The sequence below is a fragment of the Tubulanus polymorphus genome, chromosome 12 (assembly GCF_964204645.1).
Source record: "Tubulanus polymorphus chromosome 12, tnTubPoly1.2, whole genome shotgun sequence".
Taxonomy (NCBI): domain Eukaryota; kingdom Metazoa; phylum Nemertea; class Palaeonemertea; order Tubulaniformes; family Tubulanidae; genus Tubulanus; species Tubulanus polymorphus.
This window is the reverse complement of record NC_134036.1, coordinates 8,525,630-8,544,020: the sequence shown is the minus strand read 5'-3', so window position 1 is coordinate 8,544,020 and position 18,391 is coordinate 8,525,630. Positions and strand designations below refer to the sequence as shown.

Sequence of the window (18,391 nt, the reverse complement as noted above, 5' to 3'; positions counted from 1 at the left end):
GAAAAAGTTGTTATTGCTGATCGATGTATTTTGCCTTACTGCAAAAAGTATGGTGAAAAATTTAAAGATCTCCTTCAGCATGCTCGACAAATGCATAAACTAGATACGATATGTGCCTATAACGAAGCGGTTAAAAAAAGTATTGACAAAAAATTAGGTAGTTCGAGTACCACCACAAATTGCCATTGTCCGAACCATGATATCTGGATATACCGTTGGGTTGGCAGCAATCATAATTGTTATCTATGTGAGTGTCCTATGAAATTTACTCGCATATTCCACGAGGAGAAGAAAGCACATATTTGGACACGTACTTGTCGCTATTCTTCTCATTTGTTTTGAAAATCTTGGCTTTTAATCATAAGTAGCAGGGTCAATCGGTTATACTCATGGCCTGTAGTTACTTTCAAAGTTAGTTTTCTTTTTTGAAGTTTGATGCTTTTTAAAAGTTGTATTTTATTATATTGTGTCTGTGTACTATCATATCAACTGTAATAACTACAGGATTATTATCCATATAGATATCAAATGATAGAATTTATTTGTTATAATAACTTAATGATGATTTTTAGAAGGGTGATGCTGTTTAAAAGTTGTTTTTTATTATATGTACTATTGACTGTAATAACTACGTACAGACTTATGATCCATAAATCTTAAATAATAGAATTAATTAGGCCTGTAAAAACTTTGCGAGGATTAATTGCAATTGTATTATTATGATCTAAGTTGCACAGCATTTCATTATAATTTTTCTCTGCAAAAGGTTATTTCAATAAAAACTGTTTTTAAATGTACACGAAACTGAATTTTATTTTTTTAGTTTTGGAATGTGGCAGGTAGATGAAATCTAGTGAAATATCCTTATCAGCCAAACTTCGTGTACTGTTAAATGTTGGTTGTTGACTGGGTTGAATTTTTTTCTCGGGATCATTTTGGTTTACATTATCGTAAAAAGAAATATAACTCAAGTACCGGTAGAGCGAGTTTCAAATCAGAAGTTGACTCGTGAAAATGTTTCGATCCATCATGCATTTAATGCGTGCAACATTGCGATTCATCCATCATCCAAACTACCGGTACCAGTACCACCCGGCATTGCCCACCGCAGCAGCCGTGCGACTGATAAGAGTTCAACTCACGACATAAGATCTCTCAGATCCTATTTCTTCCAGTTCAAAAAAAAAATCTTAAAGGTAAGAATTAAGTTGGTCACGTTGCCTTTAAACAGCTAGCCTAAACGACTCATTTCGTAACTACTGGGCAAAAATAGGGGATTCGAGAGCCTAGGTCTGGAGGAGCGAGAGAGAACAGGTCCTATTCATCTGCTCATTGACTCTCACTGAAAAGGCTTGTTGCCATAAGTGTGGCGGGCTTGGTGTATGGCATTGTGTATTGTCTGTTAACTCCTACAATGATGAATAGACGCATTGTTAGTACCTCAGGCTCAGACTCAGTGAGGAATGAGTATTGAATTATTAAGTCAGTAGGCCTACTAAAAAGCAAACTAATCCAGGGGCGGTGGAAGCAATTTTTTATTGCTGCAGCCAAATGCCGATTTTGGACAGATTCTAAATATTGCCACAGCGAATTTACTTAATTTCTTCAAAAACTTGGTATTAAAAAAAAACGTCATCAATAAATTATTGTCGCTGCAGTCGCTGCACTTCCAACGCCACTGTAATCAATTTATCTACCTTTATTATGCATCACTTTGTTTAGGGTTTAGCTTCGAAAGGGTGAAATGATCAAATATCCACTACCATTTTTGATCTACCAATTGGCCATTTTGAAGTAGGACTAGACTATAGGCCTAGCAGCCACATCATTTTTCATTGAGTGAATGAAAAGATGTCAACAATTATTCTTTTTTATTTTTAGATGGACAAAGAATTTGAAAATACCCATGGGCCATTATTAAACACCAAGGAAAGGTAAGCATGCACTTGGGCAGGTCTCTACTATCAAACCATTCAGACCTAGTTCTTATAATTAACTGATACATGCACTATCATTACGTTGTTGACTTAGCCTAATGTCGTTCCAAGATCAGAGATAACTTATGACAACCTCTCTGATGAACTTTGGCGAGTTTGACTATGAAAGATCTTTTAAGCTACTTACATTTAACAGTCGTTAACTGCTTTAGTTTCAATTTGAATTCAGACAGTCTACTTTGGTGTCCTATTATGAGAAAGGGATGACTCATTGTGGAAATGAATTTACCAAAGGAATGGTTCGAGAAGCCAGTGTTGCTACAGGCATGCCAGAGAAATCAGTTAAGGTAGGCCTATATAACTTTTTCTTATGATCTAGGGCCTACGGTGTTTTCTCCAGACTTTGTGATGAAGCACTTTTACTAAAATAATAAATTGATAAACTGTATTTTAAAAGTTTTAGTTTATTCTGTTTAAGAAATGGATAGAGAACCACAAGGTACAATGTCGAAAGAAAGCTGGGATTTACAACTATGAAAATCTGAGTAAGAAGCAGCGCATTCGATCATGCAGACCGTACGATGTTTATCTCTCTGATAAAAAAAAGGAAAATGTAAGCTAGATACATGTTGATTTTAGTCAACCTCTATGTAGTTGCTGAGCCTGTTTAAAGTGAGGTGTGTGTAATTTGTATATCATTTTAGGCCAGGGAAATTGGAATGACCAAACAGAGGAAGCAATGGCTTCATACGCACAGAGGGCTGCAAGCCACAGCCAGCCTATCGGCCCAGAAAATAAAGAAAATAACATTGAATTTCTGGTGCATGAACTAGAAAAAAAGGTAGGCCGTTTCATTTAACCATTAACGTTTATGTTATTTGCAGTCATCTAAATAACATAATTATACTTCAGGTAAATAAATTTACTTCGACAACAGAAAAGTTGGATGTTGTTGCTATTGCTATTACTAAGGATGGGAATAGAATGTTTATATGTGGATCACCAATTCCAACAAAGTGGTTTGAAAAACAGAGAGAGGTTCAGCAAAGTCTGAAGTCACTTTATCAGCCAGGTAAAGATAATTCAAACATACACACTTTCACTATCATTAACTAAGATAATTCAGGCAGTCTCAGTTTCTATACGTTTGTTGCTACATTCAGATGATGACAATCAATTAGAAGATGTCAACGTACTGCGATCGAAAGTCACAGATATGTTCAATCGTAAATACAGTAAGCATATATTTTAGCTACTTGATTTGATTATACATTCAAATAGTCGAAAAATTCAGCATTTGACAATCGTAATCATTTCATATGCGCCATTATATAGCTTCAGCAATAAAGGGTATCTCCGGGACGAGATGCAGCTACAAAGCGGTTGATGCTGGTCAAGTCAGGGCATTTAATTTGCCAACTGGAATAATTTTGAAAAGACCATCATCTTATGCAAAAAACTCGCTGAAAGCACTTTTGAAAAAGGAAGATAAAATATACTTCGAAGGTACACTGTTTCAACTTACCGGTAATAGATATTTAACACACTAAGTTAGACACACTATTACATAATATATCAACATTTATCTTGATGTTGATATATTGAATGTCATTATTAGGCCACACAAAGAAATACCGTAGTTTCTCAGGTTTTTTCTGGAAAGTGACGCTGGTGAGCAAATTATATTTTCATAGCTCCTTTGAAAAAGAGTTGAAATAAAAAGCTCGAAACCAAAGACTTATATAAGAGATGCGGTAAGTAAGTAAATAACAAATACAGCGGTGCGGGCGAGCAGGATTTAATTTTTATGATAAAAAAGACGATTCAGATTGATGGTTTGCCAATGCGGGTTAGCGCATTTGAATTTTCGATTTTAATTTAATTAATTTCGATTTTTACTTTTTTTATGATGCGGGTGGCATTTGACCTTGAAGAACTAGGGTATTTCTTTGTGTGGGCTTAATGAATTGAAATACAATGTACTCGTACTGGTATATGTCTTAATGGAATATGGAAGGATAACATTAGAATTATTTCTTATTAGTTGATACTATGAGCCACGAAGAAGCAGCGTCACCAACTGAAGAACTTCAGTTTCCAGAAGCCACTGAAGGTACAACTAAGTCTTTTTGTCTTATAAACTTACAAGCTATGGTAATATTGGGGTAAATTATCTTGTTTCTCATTGTAGATTCAGATGCTACAGAGATCATCAGAGGTACGTATTCTTATGTTATTCTTACGTTTAAGCAAAAAAGATATTGTTGTATCGCTAGGCTGAATTATTCTTTCTTTTTTTCAACAGAACCTAATATGGCAAAAAGAAAAGCCGAAGTCCTCACAAAGAAAACAGGGAAATCAGGTACGTTTTTAACACTAAGCTATGCAGTCTTTGATGAAAATATAATTGCACAAAATCAATTAAAAAATTGTTCTCTTTCAGTAATCAAAACTGGCATCAAGAAAAGGAAAATAAATAATGGTAGGGTATGCACGTTTAAAGAAATATTTCAAAGCAGCCAGATCAGCATTATTGTGTTTTATAAGGTAAAAAATTGATACCTTGTTTGTCCTCGGCAATACATTTTCTAATCAGTTTATTTCTGTAACTGCCAGGTCTGTTATTGTTAGCTTGATCATGGTTTCAAAAAAAGTAAATATACAGAGTAGATACATGGCCACCTGCGTCAATTTTTAAGCTCAGAAATAAGAAACATGGTATCAATTCTTTTTTCCTTATATCACAAATACAATATGCTTTTTTCCAAGTAATGCATTGGTCTGTTATTTCAAAATCAATTGATATGTTTTAATGGAAATGAAATGGAAATGAAACTGATGGATAATATTAGAATTATTTCTTATTAGTTGATACTATGAGCCACGGAGAAGCAGCGTCACCAACTGAAGAACTTCTGTTTCCAGAAGCCACTGAAGGTACAACTAAGTCTTTTTGTCTTATAAACTTACAAGCTATGGTAATATTGGGGTAAATTATCTTGTTTCTCATTGTAGATTCAGATAGTGCAGAGATCATCAGAGGTACGTATTGTTCTTTATATTTAGAAAATAAATAAAATGAGATATTATTGAATAGCTAGGCTGAATTATCCTTTCTTTTTTTCAACAGAACCTATGACAAAAAGAAAAACCGAAGTTGTCACAAAGAAAAAGGAGAAATCAGGTATGCAGCCTTCAATTCAGTTAATACCAATCGAATACAGCATAACCTCTCTAGTGAACACTTCGCTTCCTAAGAAATTGTTCACTATAGAGAGGTGTTCACTAATTGGAGGTAGCACATATTTTTCCGCAAAACCCAGGTTTTAGAAACCCTTCTTGAAGAAGAACACTCCACATTGAAACCCCCTGTCACGTAAAACTCTGCATTTTTTGCTAGTCTAGACAGTGAACCCGCGTTCAATGCAGAGTTCAGGCGCCACAATTGACCTTGAACTTGCACTAAAGATGTTGTTCTACCGAAACTGTGTTAAGTGTAGACGCTACTCACCGTGAACGCGGGTTTTCATTGAACCCAGGTACGTTGAAACCTGGGTACAACACGCTAGTGAGGACAAGGTTATTTTGGGATGGGACCACTGTTCACTATAAATACTCATTTGGTAAAGTTCACTAAATGGTGGTTCTGTTTAATTGAAAATGAGTAGGGAAAATTTGGTTCCCGGGTAAAAGTGTTCTCTAAGGGAGGCGTTCACTAAATAGAGGAGTTCACTAAGGGAGGTGTTCACTGTAGTTTCGTTTAAAAAAAAAATGATTGATTTTTTTTCATTTTAGCAAATAAATCCAGAAAGAAACCAAATGATGGTATGTATTTATGCAGAAACAGCATCTTAAAGCGCAAAATTTCAATTGTAATATGTAGCCTGTGGTAGTATATTTGATATCAATCTTTAATTCCAGACATATTCTTGGTGGAAAAAATTGTTGGTCATCAATCGAAAGGAGGTCAACAATATTACAAAATTAAGTGGTTGGACTTCTCTTCAAAACACAACACATGGGAGCCGATTGAAAACCTGACATCCGTTATGGATATGGTGATCTCGTATGATAAAAAGATACAAAGTATTGTAGAAAAACATCAACCAATTGAATTGAAAGAATAAAAGAATTTATTATAGTACAAGAAACCAATTCATTTACATTTTTCATTCATTGAGATCGGAGTAGAGCTGTTGAGGAAACTTCACTTGCTTTGGTGAATTTAACAATTAAATTATAGTTTAGTCTACATCAGTCTTTCTGGAAAAGAAAATATTAGAAATGCTGAAATCAATACATATATTGTGATTGGAAGAGAGCCCAAATGGATTACTGAACGAAATGGAATACTGAGCAAATCCCCAAGTTCCTTCAGTGCCATAATTCAGGTACCGGTAATTTGTTGGGGGCTATTACAACTTGCCTGTTATTTGATTGTATGAATCGCACATAGGTTATGTGAGAAACTTGATATCGAAGGGTCCATTCATCTTGTTGATTCTGTCCAAATGAAATCGAATATAAATGTAATTACAAATGTGATACTCATGTATAAAAGACGATTTTTAAGTTTAACACATCTACTCTATTTAGTCGTATTACAAAATCTTTACAATGCAATCAAATATCAACTAGGGGTTAGGGGACGCAATCGATGAGCATGCCCCCATTTGGATCCGAGCAGCCTGCAGACGGTCTCTGTGGCAGTACCCAAGAAGTTTTTATTGTGATCGAAACTAGGGGTCCAGGGACACCATGCCCACTTGGGAAGTGGTTTCAAATGCTCAACAATCTAACAATTTCAATATTCAACGCCCTCTGGTGACCATATACAAAAACCAATGACCTTGAAACCCAATACAATCATAAAACATGTCAGCAGCTACGATTTTGTAATTGATTGTGATAACAAAAAATGCCACGTTACTAATTTAATATGGAAATACTAAGTTAATCTACTATTCAACGCCCCCTGGTGACCATATTCAAAACCCAATAACCTTGTAACTCACCATATTCATAGAACATGTCATGAACTACAACTTCGCAATTGATCATGGTAACAAAATATGCCTAGGTACCAATATAATAAGGAAATACCAGGTTATTCTACTATTCAACGCCCCCTGGTGACTATGTAGAATTACTAATTTCCTTAAAACTCACCACAATCATAGATGATGTCATGAGCTACAACTTTGCAATTGATTGCGGTAACAAAATATGTATTGGTACAAATATAATATAGAAATACTAAGATATTGTATTATTCAACGCCCCCTGGTGGCCATATACAAAAAACAATGAACTTGAAACTCACCCCAATCATAGAACACATTATACTCTAAAACTTTCTAATTCATTGTTGTAACAAAATATGCTTAGGTACCAATATAATGTCGAAAAACTTTTTCCCACCTACGAATGAGTACTAATGACACCAAGATGGCTGCCAATTGCGTCATAATTGGCGGATCAAAAATACCTATCTCGGGTATAAAACATCCCTTTACAAAGAATACCCATCACAAATTGCAATGAGAAATGGCAAACCAGTAGGAAGCTACAGGACCTAGAATTCTGGCCAAAGTTGACATTTTTGGGCACTAAAAAGGTCATAGGACGGCCATCTTGAGTCCGATCGACCCAATTTTTCTTATGCTGATGGGCCCTTGGTAGATTCAAATATATTCGAAAGATCAAGGTAATTGATCAAAGCGTCTTCAAAATTTCCCTCGTAAACTTCGAAAATGTGTAAAAAGTGCTGATTTTGGCAAACAACAATGGCTGCCAGTCGGCCATGTTGATTCTGATAGGGCCAGTTTTTGGGCTGAAGATGTGTCTAGGGTAGATACATGTATAAACCAAATATCAAGACATTACCTTGAAGCGTCTTCAAAACTTCCCAAAATAACTGGATTCCGTCTACGGACAGACGAACAGATGGACGGACGAAAAGTGAACGCAATAGCCCGCTGGGACTAAAGTCCCAAGTGGGCTAAAAAAGTTTCATTTTTAAGTCATTAAAATTCACCCTATGTGGAAAATATGTTCGTCAGTCATGGTGACAATGTTCAAATTCAAGAAATTTCACAAAATGGAGGATTTTCTCTCTCATTCAATTGGACTTAAGGAGTCTTTTTGCCAATCCATCTAATTGGTACAGAACTGGAAATATATCGGATATTCAGTTGTTGTCCGCGATTTTTGGCATTCTGTTAAGACATAAATGAGGTATGTACCTTACCCCAAAAAGTAAGCAAAATATCCCAGAAAAACAGGTCTCATCCATTAATAAATAGACATTGAGTAGGCCACCCGGTATGCTTCTCACGAAATGTCACAAGTCAGGTTGAAAATGAAAATGAAATAGACATTAGGCCACCTTACTTACCAGTGTACACGGGGATTGGATGCAGATTGTCGTCTTGATCGAATTCAGGCCTAAAATCCTTGTAAAACGCGATTGTTATGCCAGCCGGAGGAGTTTTGTATGGCCCAAATAGGCTTCGTCCTTGAGAAGATGGATCTGTCGATAACAACCGACAGTCATGCCGAACTAAGTACCAAAATATAAATTTGCGACCAACGCGCGCGCCCTTCTGGCAATGAGTATCTAAGAAGGGTTACCATAATATAGTATACTATAACACGAGGCGATAGACTATCAAATGAAGGTTTACCCTTCTTTGATAAAGTATCGACGAAGGGGATGTGTATCGGGTGATGAATGAGTAGTGCTCACGCATTTGTTTTCATTTCATAAGAATCAATTCCAAACAGATGAATCAGATTCGAATTTTTGCTTCTTCGTTATGCGAAGTTTTTTTGTTTATATCGGGGACTCTTATATGATTTAGGTTTTAGAGTCCATGGTTATATGAATATCTTATGATTTCTCAACTTTCATCAAATACTTAGGAATGCCATTGAAAGATTTTCAAACCATTGAACGTTTGGGTAAAAGGTTCTGCTAAATTTGATTACCATCGGCTTTTTAGATAATTTCCACGAAGGTCACAATTTTAGTGATTTGACCTTGGGAGGTTTAAACCTCCCGAATCCAATTTGCGAAATATCGGTCCTCTTTGTCGGCGGTTATGAAAGAATACATAGAGCGAAGTTTCTATTGTGCGCCGGCCGCATTTTGTTCACGAATAGCTTACGTAATAAATTGAAAGTCGAGATCACAGGCGGATATAGCGCTCTATGGCCCACGCTCAATTCATAAACTGGTCCGCAAATAAAGTGTTTAGAAGTATAATTGACACGTTTGTACGATTTTGCGCTGTAAATTTATCATTTTTCAGGACTCAAGGACCAGAAATTGGCAATATTTTTGATACAAACTGAGAAAGTATCAAAACATTTGGGAACGTGTTATTCATGTTTTTTTTCTATGTGTTGTTAGTTTTTATTTTGTATCCCGTATAACAAAGTATTATCAGTTTTGAATATATCCACGTATTGAAAAGGTTTTTTTGTGATGGCTAGGCTGCTTTATTCTTAGTTTAGAGTACCCAAGTATTTACAGAGAAACTTTACAAACTGAATCGCAGTGTTCCATATGTGACCACAATGTGTCGATAGAAAAGGAACTATATGTTCATGGGTCGAAGAAGTAAATTTCTTTCGAATGGAGAGCAACTTTGGAATTTTTCCACAAGTACGTATGTGAAACATTGGGCTTATAAGATAGCGCGGGTGATTCGACACGATTAAGAACCTTTGAAACCTACGATCGACAGTTCTCAAATTTGTGGCCAGCTAGTTACGAGGGGTCCGTAGTTGACGCCGTGGGTTGTCTAGGGCTGTACTGACCGACGAGAGCCCTTTCAATAAGACTCGACGAAGCAATCTGCGATGATGAAAAGACGAAATATTTCCGGGAAGTCGGTCAGATTTTAGTTGCTAAATCGTTATACTGTTTTTGTTTTATACAACTCAAAACTACGATTATTCGGCTCAAGTCCATTTTAGCATCAAATAGTTCCAGCAGAGAATTATCACATCGGACAGGTATTTGACATTAATACGCCAGTATTGGACTAAATGAATCTCACCTACATAACGACATACACACGAACGCACATACCGACAAACCGGTGACTGGTGCCTAGGATCGAGTGGCTGTGTGGTGCGTGGATTACCCCTATAAGAAGTGGCTAGGATCGAGGGAATGGGATTTCGTGTGGATTACCCGTGGCCGGATCGAGGGACTATAGGTACGTCGGTTTGTCGATGTGTCGGTATGTCCGCGCGTAGAAAAAAAAACTCAAAATGCATAGCCAAATTACACCTTTTATACAATGTAACTTCCACGCTATATTGGATTTGAACCGATTAGTCGCAGTTTTACACCGAGTCCTCTCCCCGTAGAACTGGACATACGGAAGATAAGATTAGAAAATAAGACTTGTTTATATGTATCCCCTAATTAAAATGTAATCTAAGTTGCATTAATATATTTTTGTAATGATGGCAATTCAAAAGTGTAAATGTTGTTTTTAGGGTAGACTGACGGCGAGTCTCTGACAGCGTTCTTCTGCTCGCTCTCTCGCTCATTCATTCATTCGGTCATTCATTAATATACTAATCCAGTCAATATAGTATCGAGGTAGGACAGAATAAAGGATTCGCATATTAAGACACAACGAAAATTTCCTCATTTTGAATTTTAATTTGAAATTTGTTATGACCTTGACCTTGAATCAATTAACCTTGACCGTGAATCAATTTAGGAATGCCATACCGGCAACGCATATCGGAATATATGAATTTTGAAGCTAAGATTGTATTTTCATCACGATCAAAAGCACTTTCTCAACTTACCGACACATTTCCCATCAACGAATTCATATCCGGAATCGCAGTCAATGATTTCTATTTGAAAACAAAAACATCAAATGAGATGAACCGTTGGAATAACGATTTGTGTATCATTTCTAGTTCACTTGCTGCGGTTTATCGATCGTTGGATTTTCGAATTGCACTCTTTCCAGTCGTTTTCGTCGACTATACGTCGTAGAAAATACAAAGAATAAACGCCATGAATTTGGCAATTAATTTGCAAATAACAACATATAAACTCACCCCCCCCCCCTTAATACCTTACAGTCATGCTCTGTATGATAATAGAAAACAAATAAAAGAAGGAAAGACAATTTAAAATTTTGTAGTGGGTCACTTTTTAAGGGCTAAAACAAATGTCGATATATGATATGTAATTTTTTTTCGACTTAAAATTAAATTCTATTTTTAACTACTCAAAGTGGCTGGGATCTAAAGACTGTATGTCGAGATGTCGATATGTGACAAAAGACGATTGACGCGCATTTCACTTTTTAATTTTCATTAGGGACCTATTATTACGAGGACTGCATTTGCGGTTTTTTGGGGAAACTATGGTAAATAAACTCAAATAGTCACATTAAGAAATTAATATTTTTTATGGGATTGTCGGATTGTCGATGGAAATTTTCTCGACATTGCTTGGTTTCTGATTGTCGGATTGTCGAAGGAGATTTTTTCGACAATGCTTCCAATTTTCGCATTGTCGAAGGAATTTTTTTCGACAATGCTTCCGATTTTCGCATTGTCGAAGGAATTTTTTTCGACAATGCTTCTGATTGTCGAAGGAAGGTCTCCGGATATTGGACAAAAAACGCATTAAGCAGTTTGTCCCTACGACCTCGGCACTATTCAACCAGGAAACGAAGACAAAGCACGCAGCTCTCGTCAGCTGCGGATAGTTTATATCAATTTGTTATTTTTAAAGTTTATATCCGTTTGATAACGGTCGACTGAAACTGGCACTCATATAATACTTACCGATACACTTTCTGTTTGCCAAGATAAATCCCGCATCGCAAGAAGTGCACGTAAAATCGTTGATCTGATCGGTACATTGACCTTGATTACCGCACGGATTACCCTCACAGTCATCGACGCTGTCAACTAAATAGTTAAAAACAGATTGAAAGTCTATTGGAATTCATAGAGGATTGCACTTGTGGACATCATCCCTCGAATCAAAGTGCCCCGCACGATGAGCCGGGACCACTCCTGATTATTTTATATTTTAAAACAAACCCTCGTTAATTCGTTCTTTTGTTGTGCTGATCAGACTACACTGCTCTCTATGCTAGATTAGATTAGATTAGATTTAAATTTATTGCTCCAGAAAATTGTACATTTTTTGCGAGCACAGGATACATACAAAATAAACAGTTTGCAGTTATACAATAACAGTTGCTAGTCATACAATAACTAGTTATATTTACAATTGAAAAGTTATTTTGAAAAGTTCGTGTATACCAGGAACAGCGATGAGGTGAGGCTAGATGAGGCTATGTGCCTTTTTTATAAAAACTGCAAGATTCCTTAGGACGTTTGGGTTTTCTGACGTAGAAAGGTTCATAAATTTTCTTATATTAGGAAACGTTACTATTTGTTGCGGTATGTACCGACTTCTTAAACTTTCGAAAAAAGTACACTCCATTATAAAATGGTATTCGTCGCCGATTTGCCCTAGGTTACATTTGGTACAAAGTCGTTCATTTCGGGGGGATATTTTCATATCTTCTTGTTTCAATCGGTAGATTATGATTAGAGCAACGAAACCGTATTACATTTGTCCTGAGGTCAAATGGTAGTGCTAATGAACATACTTCCCGCCCCCAATTCGGCTTAATAATTCTATAGGTATCTAGTTTTGTTGAAGCTGCGATAGTCTGGTGCCATTTCTGTTTGAATTGATCTTGTAAACATAATTTAACAGTTTCTGATAAATACCGGATATTCGGGAAAGATTGTTCGTACCAAATGTAACCTAGACCACAGTTTTCTAAGATAGACTGAATACAAGTGATCCATTTACTGGTCTTACCATTTACATGATTATTTATTAGGATACGATACATTTTACTAGAATGAGTGTTGCTCTCTGTGATCAGATGTCCCCAAAACTTAACCATTCTGACTTTTATTTGTATTTCAAAAGGAAAACGACCTAATTCTCCATAAACCATAGCATTTGGAGTTGCACGTTTCAATTTCAATAAGTATTTGCAGAACATTAGGTGTATTTTCTCGATTGCATCTAAGTTCGAGAAACCCCATATTTCACTACCAAAGGTAAGGATCGATCCCACCATTGCATCAAAAATTTTAAATGCAATGTCTATAGTTAGGGAGTATTGCTGTACTTTTTTAAGAACAAAAAATAGTGCTTTTTTTGCTTGGTCACAGATATCTTTTTTGCATTTAGCGAAATTTCCAGTATAATTAAAGTGTACTCCCAAATATCTAAAGTCAGATACTGTATCCAAGGCTACCCCCCTGATATAGAAAATGGACTGTCTGTTAGATCGTCTTTTTTCGAAAACTATGGCTTTGGTTTTTTCGACATTGATTACTAACTGCCATGTTTGGCAGTAATCCACAACATGGTCAAGTATATTTTGCAGTTTGGAAGCATTGTCAGATAATAATAAAGTATCGTCGGCATATAAAAGTATTAATATGTTAAACCAGAAATCATCCAGCTGGAAATCTAATCCTTGACACCCTTTCTCGTATAAGAAAGACTCGAGGTCATTGACAAATATGGAGAAAAGCACTGGTGACAGATTTTCCCCTTGACGTAACCCAATTTGACTATCTATGCTTTCTGATAATCGATCGTTTACCTTGACCTTAGATTTAATATGTTGATACATGTTATGAATCACTCGGAGGATATTTCCTGTAATTCCCGTTAAAATTAATTCATGCCACAGTGCTTTTCTCCATATTGTATCGAATGCTTTTTGGTAATCAATAAATATACAGTAAAGCTTCCGCTTATTACTGTCAGAATATCTATAAGAGAATGCAATGTGAAAATATGGTCCATGATACTACGATTTTTTCGAAATCCAGCTTGATTTTCATTCAGTAATTGGTTATCCATCAAAAACTCCTCTAAACGTTTATTAATCAGGCTCGTAAACAATTTGCTCATACAGCTTAATAGAGTAATTCCTCTGTAGTTATCCGGATTGGAAGGGTCTCCCTTATTCTTAAAGATTGGAGTGATAATACCTACAGCCCACTCTTCCGGAATGCAGCCAGTTTTCAAAATATTGTTAAACAACAAAACGGGGGTAGGCATGATTTCATTTTCTGCAGTTTTGAGGAATTCGTTTAAAATTTCGTCGTTTCCAGGGGCTTTATTATTTTTGAGGCATTTTATACATTTAGATATTTCTCCCTCAGTGATTAGCCTATTAAGTGCATCATCATTGTGGTCATGAAGGAAGTCATTCACATTGAAAAAATTACGATTATCATTTTCTGCACTACGGTTTTGGTTAATGACGGAAAAGTGGTCAAATAAATCATCTAGCGACGCTTTACATTCATTTGGTTTTTCCTTTCGGAAATATTTCCAAAAAGCTTTTGGATCGTCTTTTGCTAACTTTCCTATTTGGTCATTGTGCAATTTAACTTTCTTTTGTTTTGATATCTTTATCGATGTTTTATACCTTTTATACGCCGAATTCAGATTAGTTCTATTTTGGACGGATCGATATCTTTTATAATTTCTTTTCGCTTTCCTATAAATTCTACGGTCTCGTTTCACTTTATAGTCATGTAACAAAGTTTTTGGTTTGTCAAAGTTAACCCGGCTTCGGCCCATTGTGGCCCCTGCCGCCTTATTTAAAATGTCGCATATACGCTTATTCGCACAGGCGCTGTCTATTATATCATTTTGAAGTTCGATATTTATTTTATTCAATTCGGTTTGGTTGATTGCCTCTCTAAAAACATCGCTTCGACCACTGTTCCATTTAATTTTACCTGGTATGTTAGGCATGTTTTGTACATTTGAATATGGACTTCTCGTGTGTGAAATAGAGAAGGAACACGTAACAGCACAGTGTACGTCTGAAATCATTTGGTCATAGTCGTTTACATTGAAGTTCACGCATTTTGACAACAAATAGGGAGACATAATAAAGTAATCAATAACATGGTTATTTTCCCCTTTGATGCACGTGTACTCACCGATTCCTTTATCCCTACCTAATCTGCCATTTGCAATGAACATGTTGTGATTTTTACAAAAGTCTAACAAACGATAACCCCAATTATTGATAGAGGAGTCTTTGTTTTTCCTATTGAGTAGACCTTGTATTTTTAGTGCATCAAGGTTATGACGATCTTCCACAAAAACTTCGTCTAGGCCTAGGAATTCCATGAGTATTTCGTCATGGGGTAAATAGTCTAATAACTGCTTTGTGTAGGCATTGAAATCGCCACATAGACAAAAATAAGCATCGGTAGAACTCATTCGGTTTATAACGTCAGTGTCGAGTTCATCGAATAAGTTAATATTTCCATATCTACTAGTTTCTGGGGGAATATATACTCCTCCAATTAACAAATGTTTTTTCCACCCTAGGAATCTCTTATCAATTTCAATCCATTGAATGATATTGGTTGATTTATGAATAGTTTTAATATATCTGTTTAGACTTTGCTTAAAAGCAACCAGGATTCCCCCAGATTTCCTTATAGCTAGATTTGATCTGTTATTCATGACTACTTCGTAACCGACACTTTTAAAATACTCTTTTACCCACAATTCATCGGAATCATCAAGTTTGGTTTCAGAAAAAACTAAAATATCAGCTGACTTGCATAAACTATCAAACTCTAGAGTATATGATCTAGATTTCAAACCACAAATATTCAGACACAGGATACTAATTTCTCCTGGCTCGGCGCAATCCTATTCTGGAGCTGTTGCTAGTGGTTGGGATAGATGTAATCCACTGTCCATATCCAAGACGAACCTGGCGTCTCGGAGCGCTTCGTTTACTGATGATTGTTCAGGTTCAGACGCATCTCTGGCTCTTTTTTCCGGAGGTCTAACGGTATCCCGTTTACGATTTCCAGCAGGCGCGGTTTTACGGGTGCGCGATTTCGTAGAGTTGGTCAGTGTGGCGTATTCCTTGCGGCTGGTTGTTTCGTTCGCACCAGATGTTGCGTCATTATTAACAGCAACTTGAGGTGGCAGGGTAGGTGAAGCTCGAAACGTAAAACCAGAAAAAGTACTTTCATCACGGGAAGGGGTTACATCGGGCTCTGTCGCTGGGGTTCGGTTTTTTTCATCATTACTTTCATCGCGGGCAGGGGTTACATCGGGCTCTGTCGCTGGGGTTCGGTTTCTTTGAGCCGGCGCATTGCGGTTTATCGGTTGCCTATGTGGCACGGAGCGACTTATCAATCGCCCATTACTCGCTATTTTAAGTTCTTTCTTGGCTTCTGGTATAAAATCTAGAACTCTTCGGAAGTTTATGTCATGGAGACGTTCCGCATGTGATTGGCTTGATCTCAACCAGACATCAGTGAACTTAGGATTTTTTCTAAGATTATGTTTCTTTCGCAAGACATCGATTTTAATGGCTTTTGTTTTCAACGCGACCTTTACAAGCGGATTTCTCTGACCATTTCTAATCGGCAATTGCTTGTGAGCTGTGATTGCTTGTTTATGGCCAAGATAGTCAAACATTTCTTCGCATGTTTTTTGGAGATCAGATTGGAATTCTTTCTTCAAGTCGCTCACGATAATGCAGAGTTCTGCACAGTCTATTGGGTCGGGGCAGTTTGCAGTGAGGCCTGAGTTCACTTGGCACTGCAGCTCTATGCAGAGGCTTTCTAATTTTTTTATATCTGCCCTTGCGGCTTTAAGGCTTGTGGTGAGGCTGTTTACTTTCCCTGATGTGAAGTTCAAGTCTGAGATCAACTTTTGATTTTCATTTTGAAGGTCGTCGTAGGATTTGCTGGTGTATTGAACCGAGTCAGCGAGCTCGTCGATAGTTTTTGATTGGTTTTGTAGTTTTTCATTAATACTACTTATGTCAGTATCATGGACACGAACTGTGGTTTTCAAAGAATCGAAACTATCGGTCATTTATTTCTGCTCAAGTTGAATATCATTCAAGCGCTTCATGATGTCAGCGACTGAGCTTTTCATAAAAGATTCAAAATCTGATACTAAGTCTGATTCTGGTTTATCACCAGAGCATCGATTGTTTCGTTCCATTTTGTAGTCGCACGTCAAGCAGCCGAATAAGTGTTACACAACGAGTTAATACACACTACGCAGTTAGACCACAAAACTCCGGGTTGTAATCCTTCGAGCGTGACGGTTCACCGGTCGTGCACAGGTTATATATCACCAGTACTCAAATTTATAGCAATTTGCGACAACTTTTACGATCGAAAATAATGTACATACTCAATTTCCACGACGCTGAAACACGGTTGTACAGTAGTATCCTATGAGTTCTCGCTACTGACCGCGTTTGGTACTGTATTTCCAACCGCTGACAGACGAGAATCGGAGTTTTTAGCAGCACTAGAAATTTCAAGAACCAGCACCCGCCATATTGAATCTATCATGTAGATATGCATTGCAGTGTGAATCGTTCGCATAGGCTACAGGAAGGCCACGGCTGCGGTCAGAACCAAAACACTAAGCTCTGTGGAACAGTAACCTCTCTTATTTAAAAAAAAAAAAATACCCCCATAAGGATTGAACATGAAAGTCATGATTGACACATGCAAGTCACATATAGAAAATCATACATGATGAGATCCGAGAGTTTTTAGTGGATTTTTATGAAATATGAGGGGTTACTGTGCCACAGAGCTTACTGCTTTGGCTCTGACCGCAGCCGAGGTCCATTGTATGACACGCGGATGTCCACTCAATTCAAGTTGAAATGAACGTTAAATAAACGATTACGTATACTGACCTTTCAAATAAATGCGACCATCATTTGGGAAACAACCTTCCGGGAATCTCTCTAGATTTTTTGTCTGAACAATAGCATTGTCGTTATGAAACTCCAGTCCGTCAACGCAAGATATTCCACTACGCCGTTCATGCCATTTGTTCTAAAATGTATCGGGGTAAAATAAGTTGAACAAGGAACGAAATTCTTAATACGGACTTTTCTAAATTTACATGGTGGTGCATGTCAACAGTATCGAAATAAAACGTCAGTACGTATACTTCTTACCATGACCATCGGATCCAGTCTGTTCTCGGCGCCTTTACCAGAGAAACACATAACAAACCCAAACTTAATTGACTTGGCAGTCCATGGGGCACAGCTGTGCATCCGCGTCTCCACACGGTTGTTTTGAAGCTGTTCACAGACTGTGGACCTTAATGGCAACTGCTAGATTCTGAGCATTCTTTATGATTTTTCGTAAAGAGTTTAGACCTACTCATTATCGTATAGAATTAGAATACGCACGCTTTAATCACGGCGATGCGCAGTTTGCCAGAATCATTTGTAGTTTCTTGGGAAACTTTAACTAGGCCACAAGCGAGGCACGCTTTTCATATACATGTACGTGACTAGATCAATACGGTCACACATTTAAAACAT

At 37.0% G+C, this 18,391-nt stretch overlaps 2 protein-coding genes across 2 annotated transcripts in view; one reads left to right on the top strand and one right to left on the bottom strand.

Moving 5' to 3' along the window:
• LOC141914257 (uncharacterized) overlaps positions 1 to 18,156 on the bottom strand; it is a 45,584-nt gene extending 27,428 nt beyond the window's left edge. Inside the window, exons 1-4 of the mRNA XM_074805520.1 lie at positions 18,017 to 18,156; positions 17,750 to 17,891; positions 11,772 to 11,897; positions 10,773 to 10,823 (exon numbers count right to left, since the gene is read on the bottom strand). Of these exons, the coding sequence (XP_074661621.1) occupies positions 10,773 to 10,823; positions 11,772 to 11,897; positions 17,750 to 17,891; positions 18,017 to 18,118 (421 nt within the window). The 5' untranslated portion in view covers positions 18,119 to 18,156. The remainder of the gene's footprint in view (positions 1 to 10,772; positions 10,824 to 11,771; positions 11,898 to 17,749; positions 17,892 to 18,016) is intronic.
• LOC141914088 (uncharacterized) lies at positions 2,543 to 6,076 on the top strand. Its single transcript, XM_074805369.1, has 14 exons — positions 2,543 to 2,550; positions 2,642 to 2,778; positions 2,850 to 3,009; positions 3,101 to 3,172; positions 3,273 to 3,443; positions 3,982 to 4,050; positions 4,129 to 4,155; positions 4,243 to 4,299; positions 4,381 to 4,419; positions 4,806 to 4,874; positions 4,953 to 4,979; positions 5,068 to 5,121; positions 5,733 to 5,762; positions 5,859 to 6,076. The coding sequence occupies exons 2-14, from the start codon at positions 2,677 to 2,679 to the stop codon at positions 6,062 to 6,064; spliced, it is 1,083 nt and encodes a 360-aa protein (XP_074661470.1). The 5' UTR covers positions 2,543 to 2,550; positions 2,642 to 2,676; the 3' UTR covers positions 6,065 to 6,076.
• Positions 18,157 to 18,391: the final 235 nt, after the last annotated feature.

Excerpts from the sequence above, each read along its gene's own strand:
- LOC141914088 (XM_074805369.1), top strand. The coding sequence starts at position 2,677 with ATGGCTTCATACGCACAGAGGGCTGCAAGCCACAGCCAGCCTATCGGC. Across the intron at positions 2,779-2,849 it reads TGCATGAACTAGAAAAAAAG|GTAAATAAATTTACTTCGAC; the intron begins GTAGGCCGTTTC and ends ATTATACTTCAG. Across the intron at positions 5,763-5,858 it reads CAGAAAGAAACCAAATGATG|ACATATTCTTGGTGGAAAAA; the intron begins GTATGTATTTAT and ends CTTTAATTCCAG.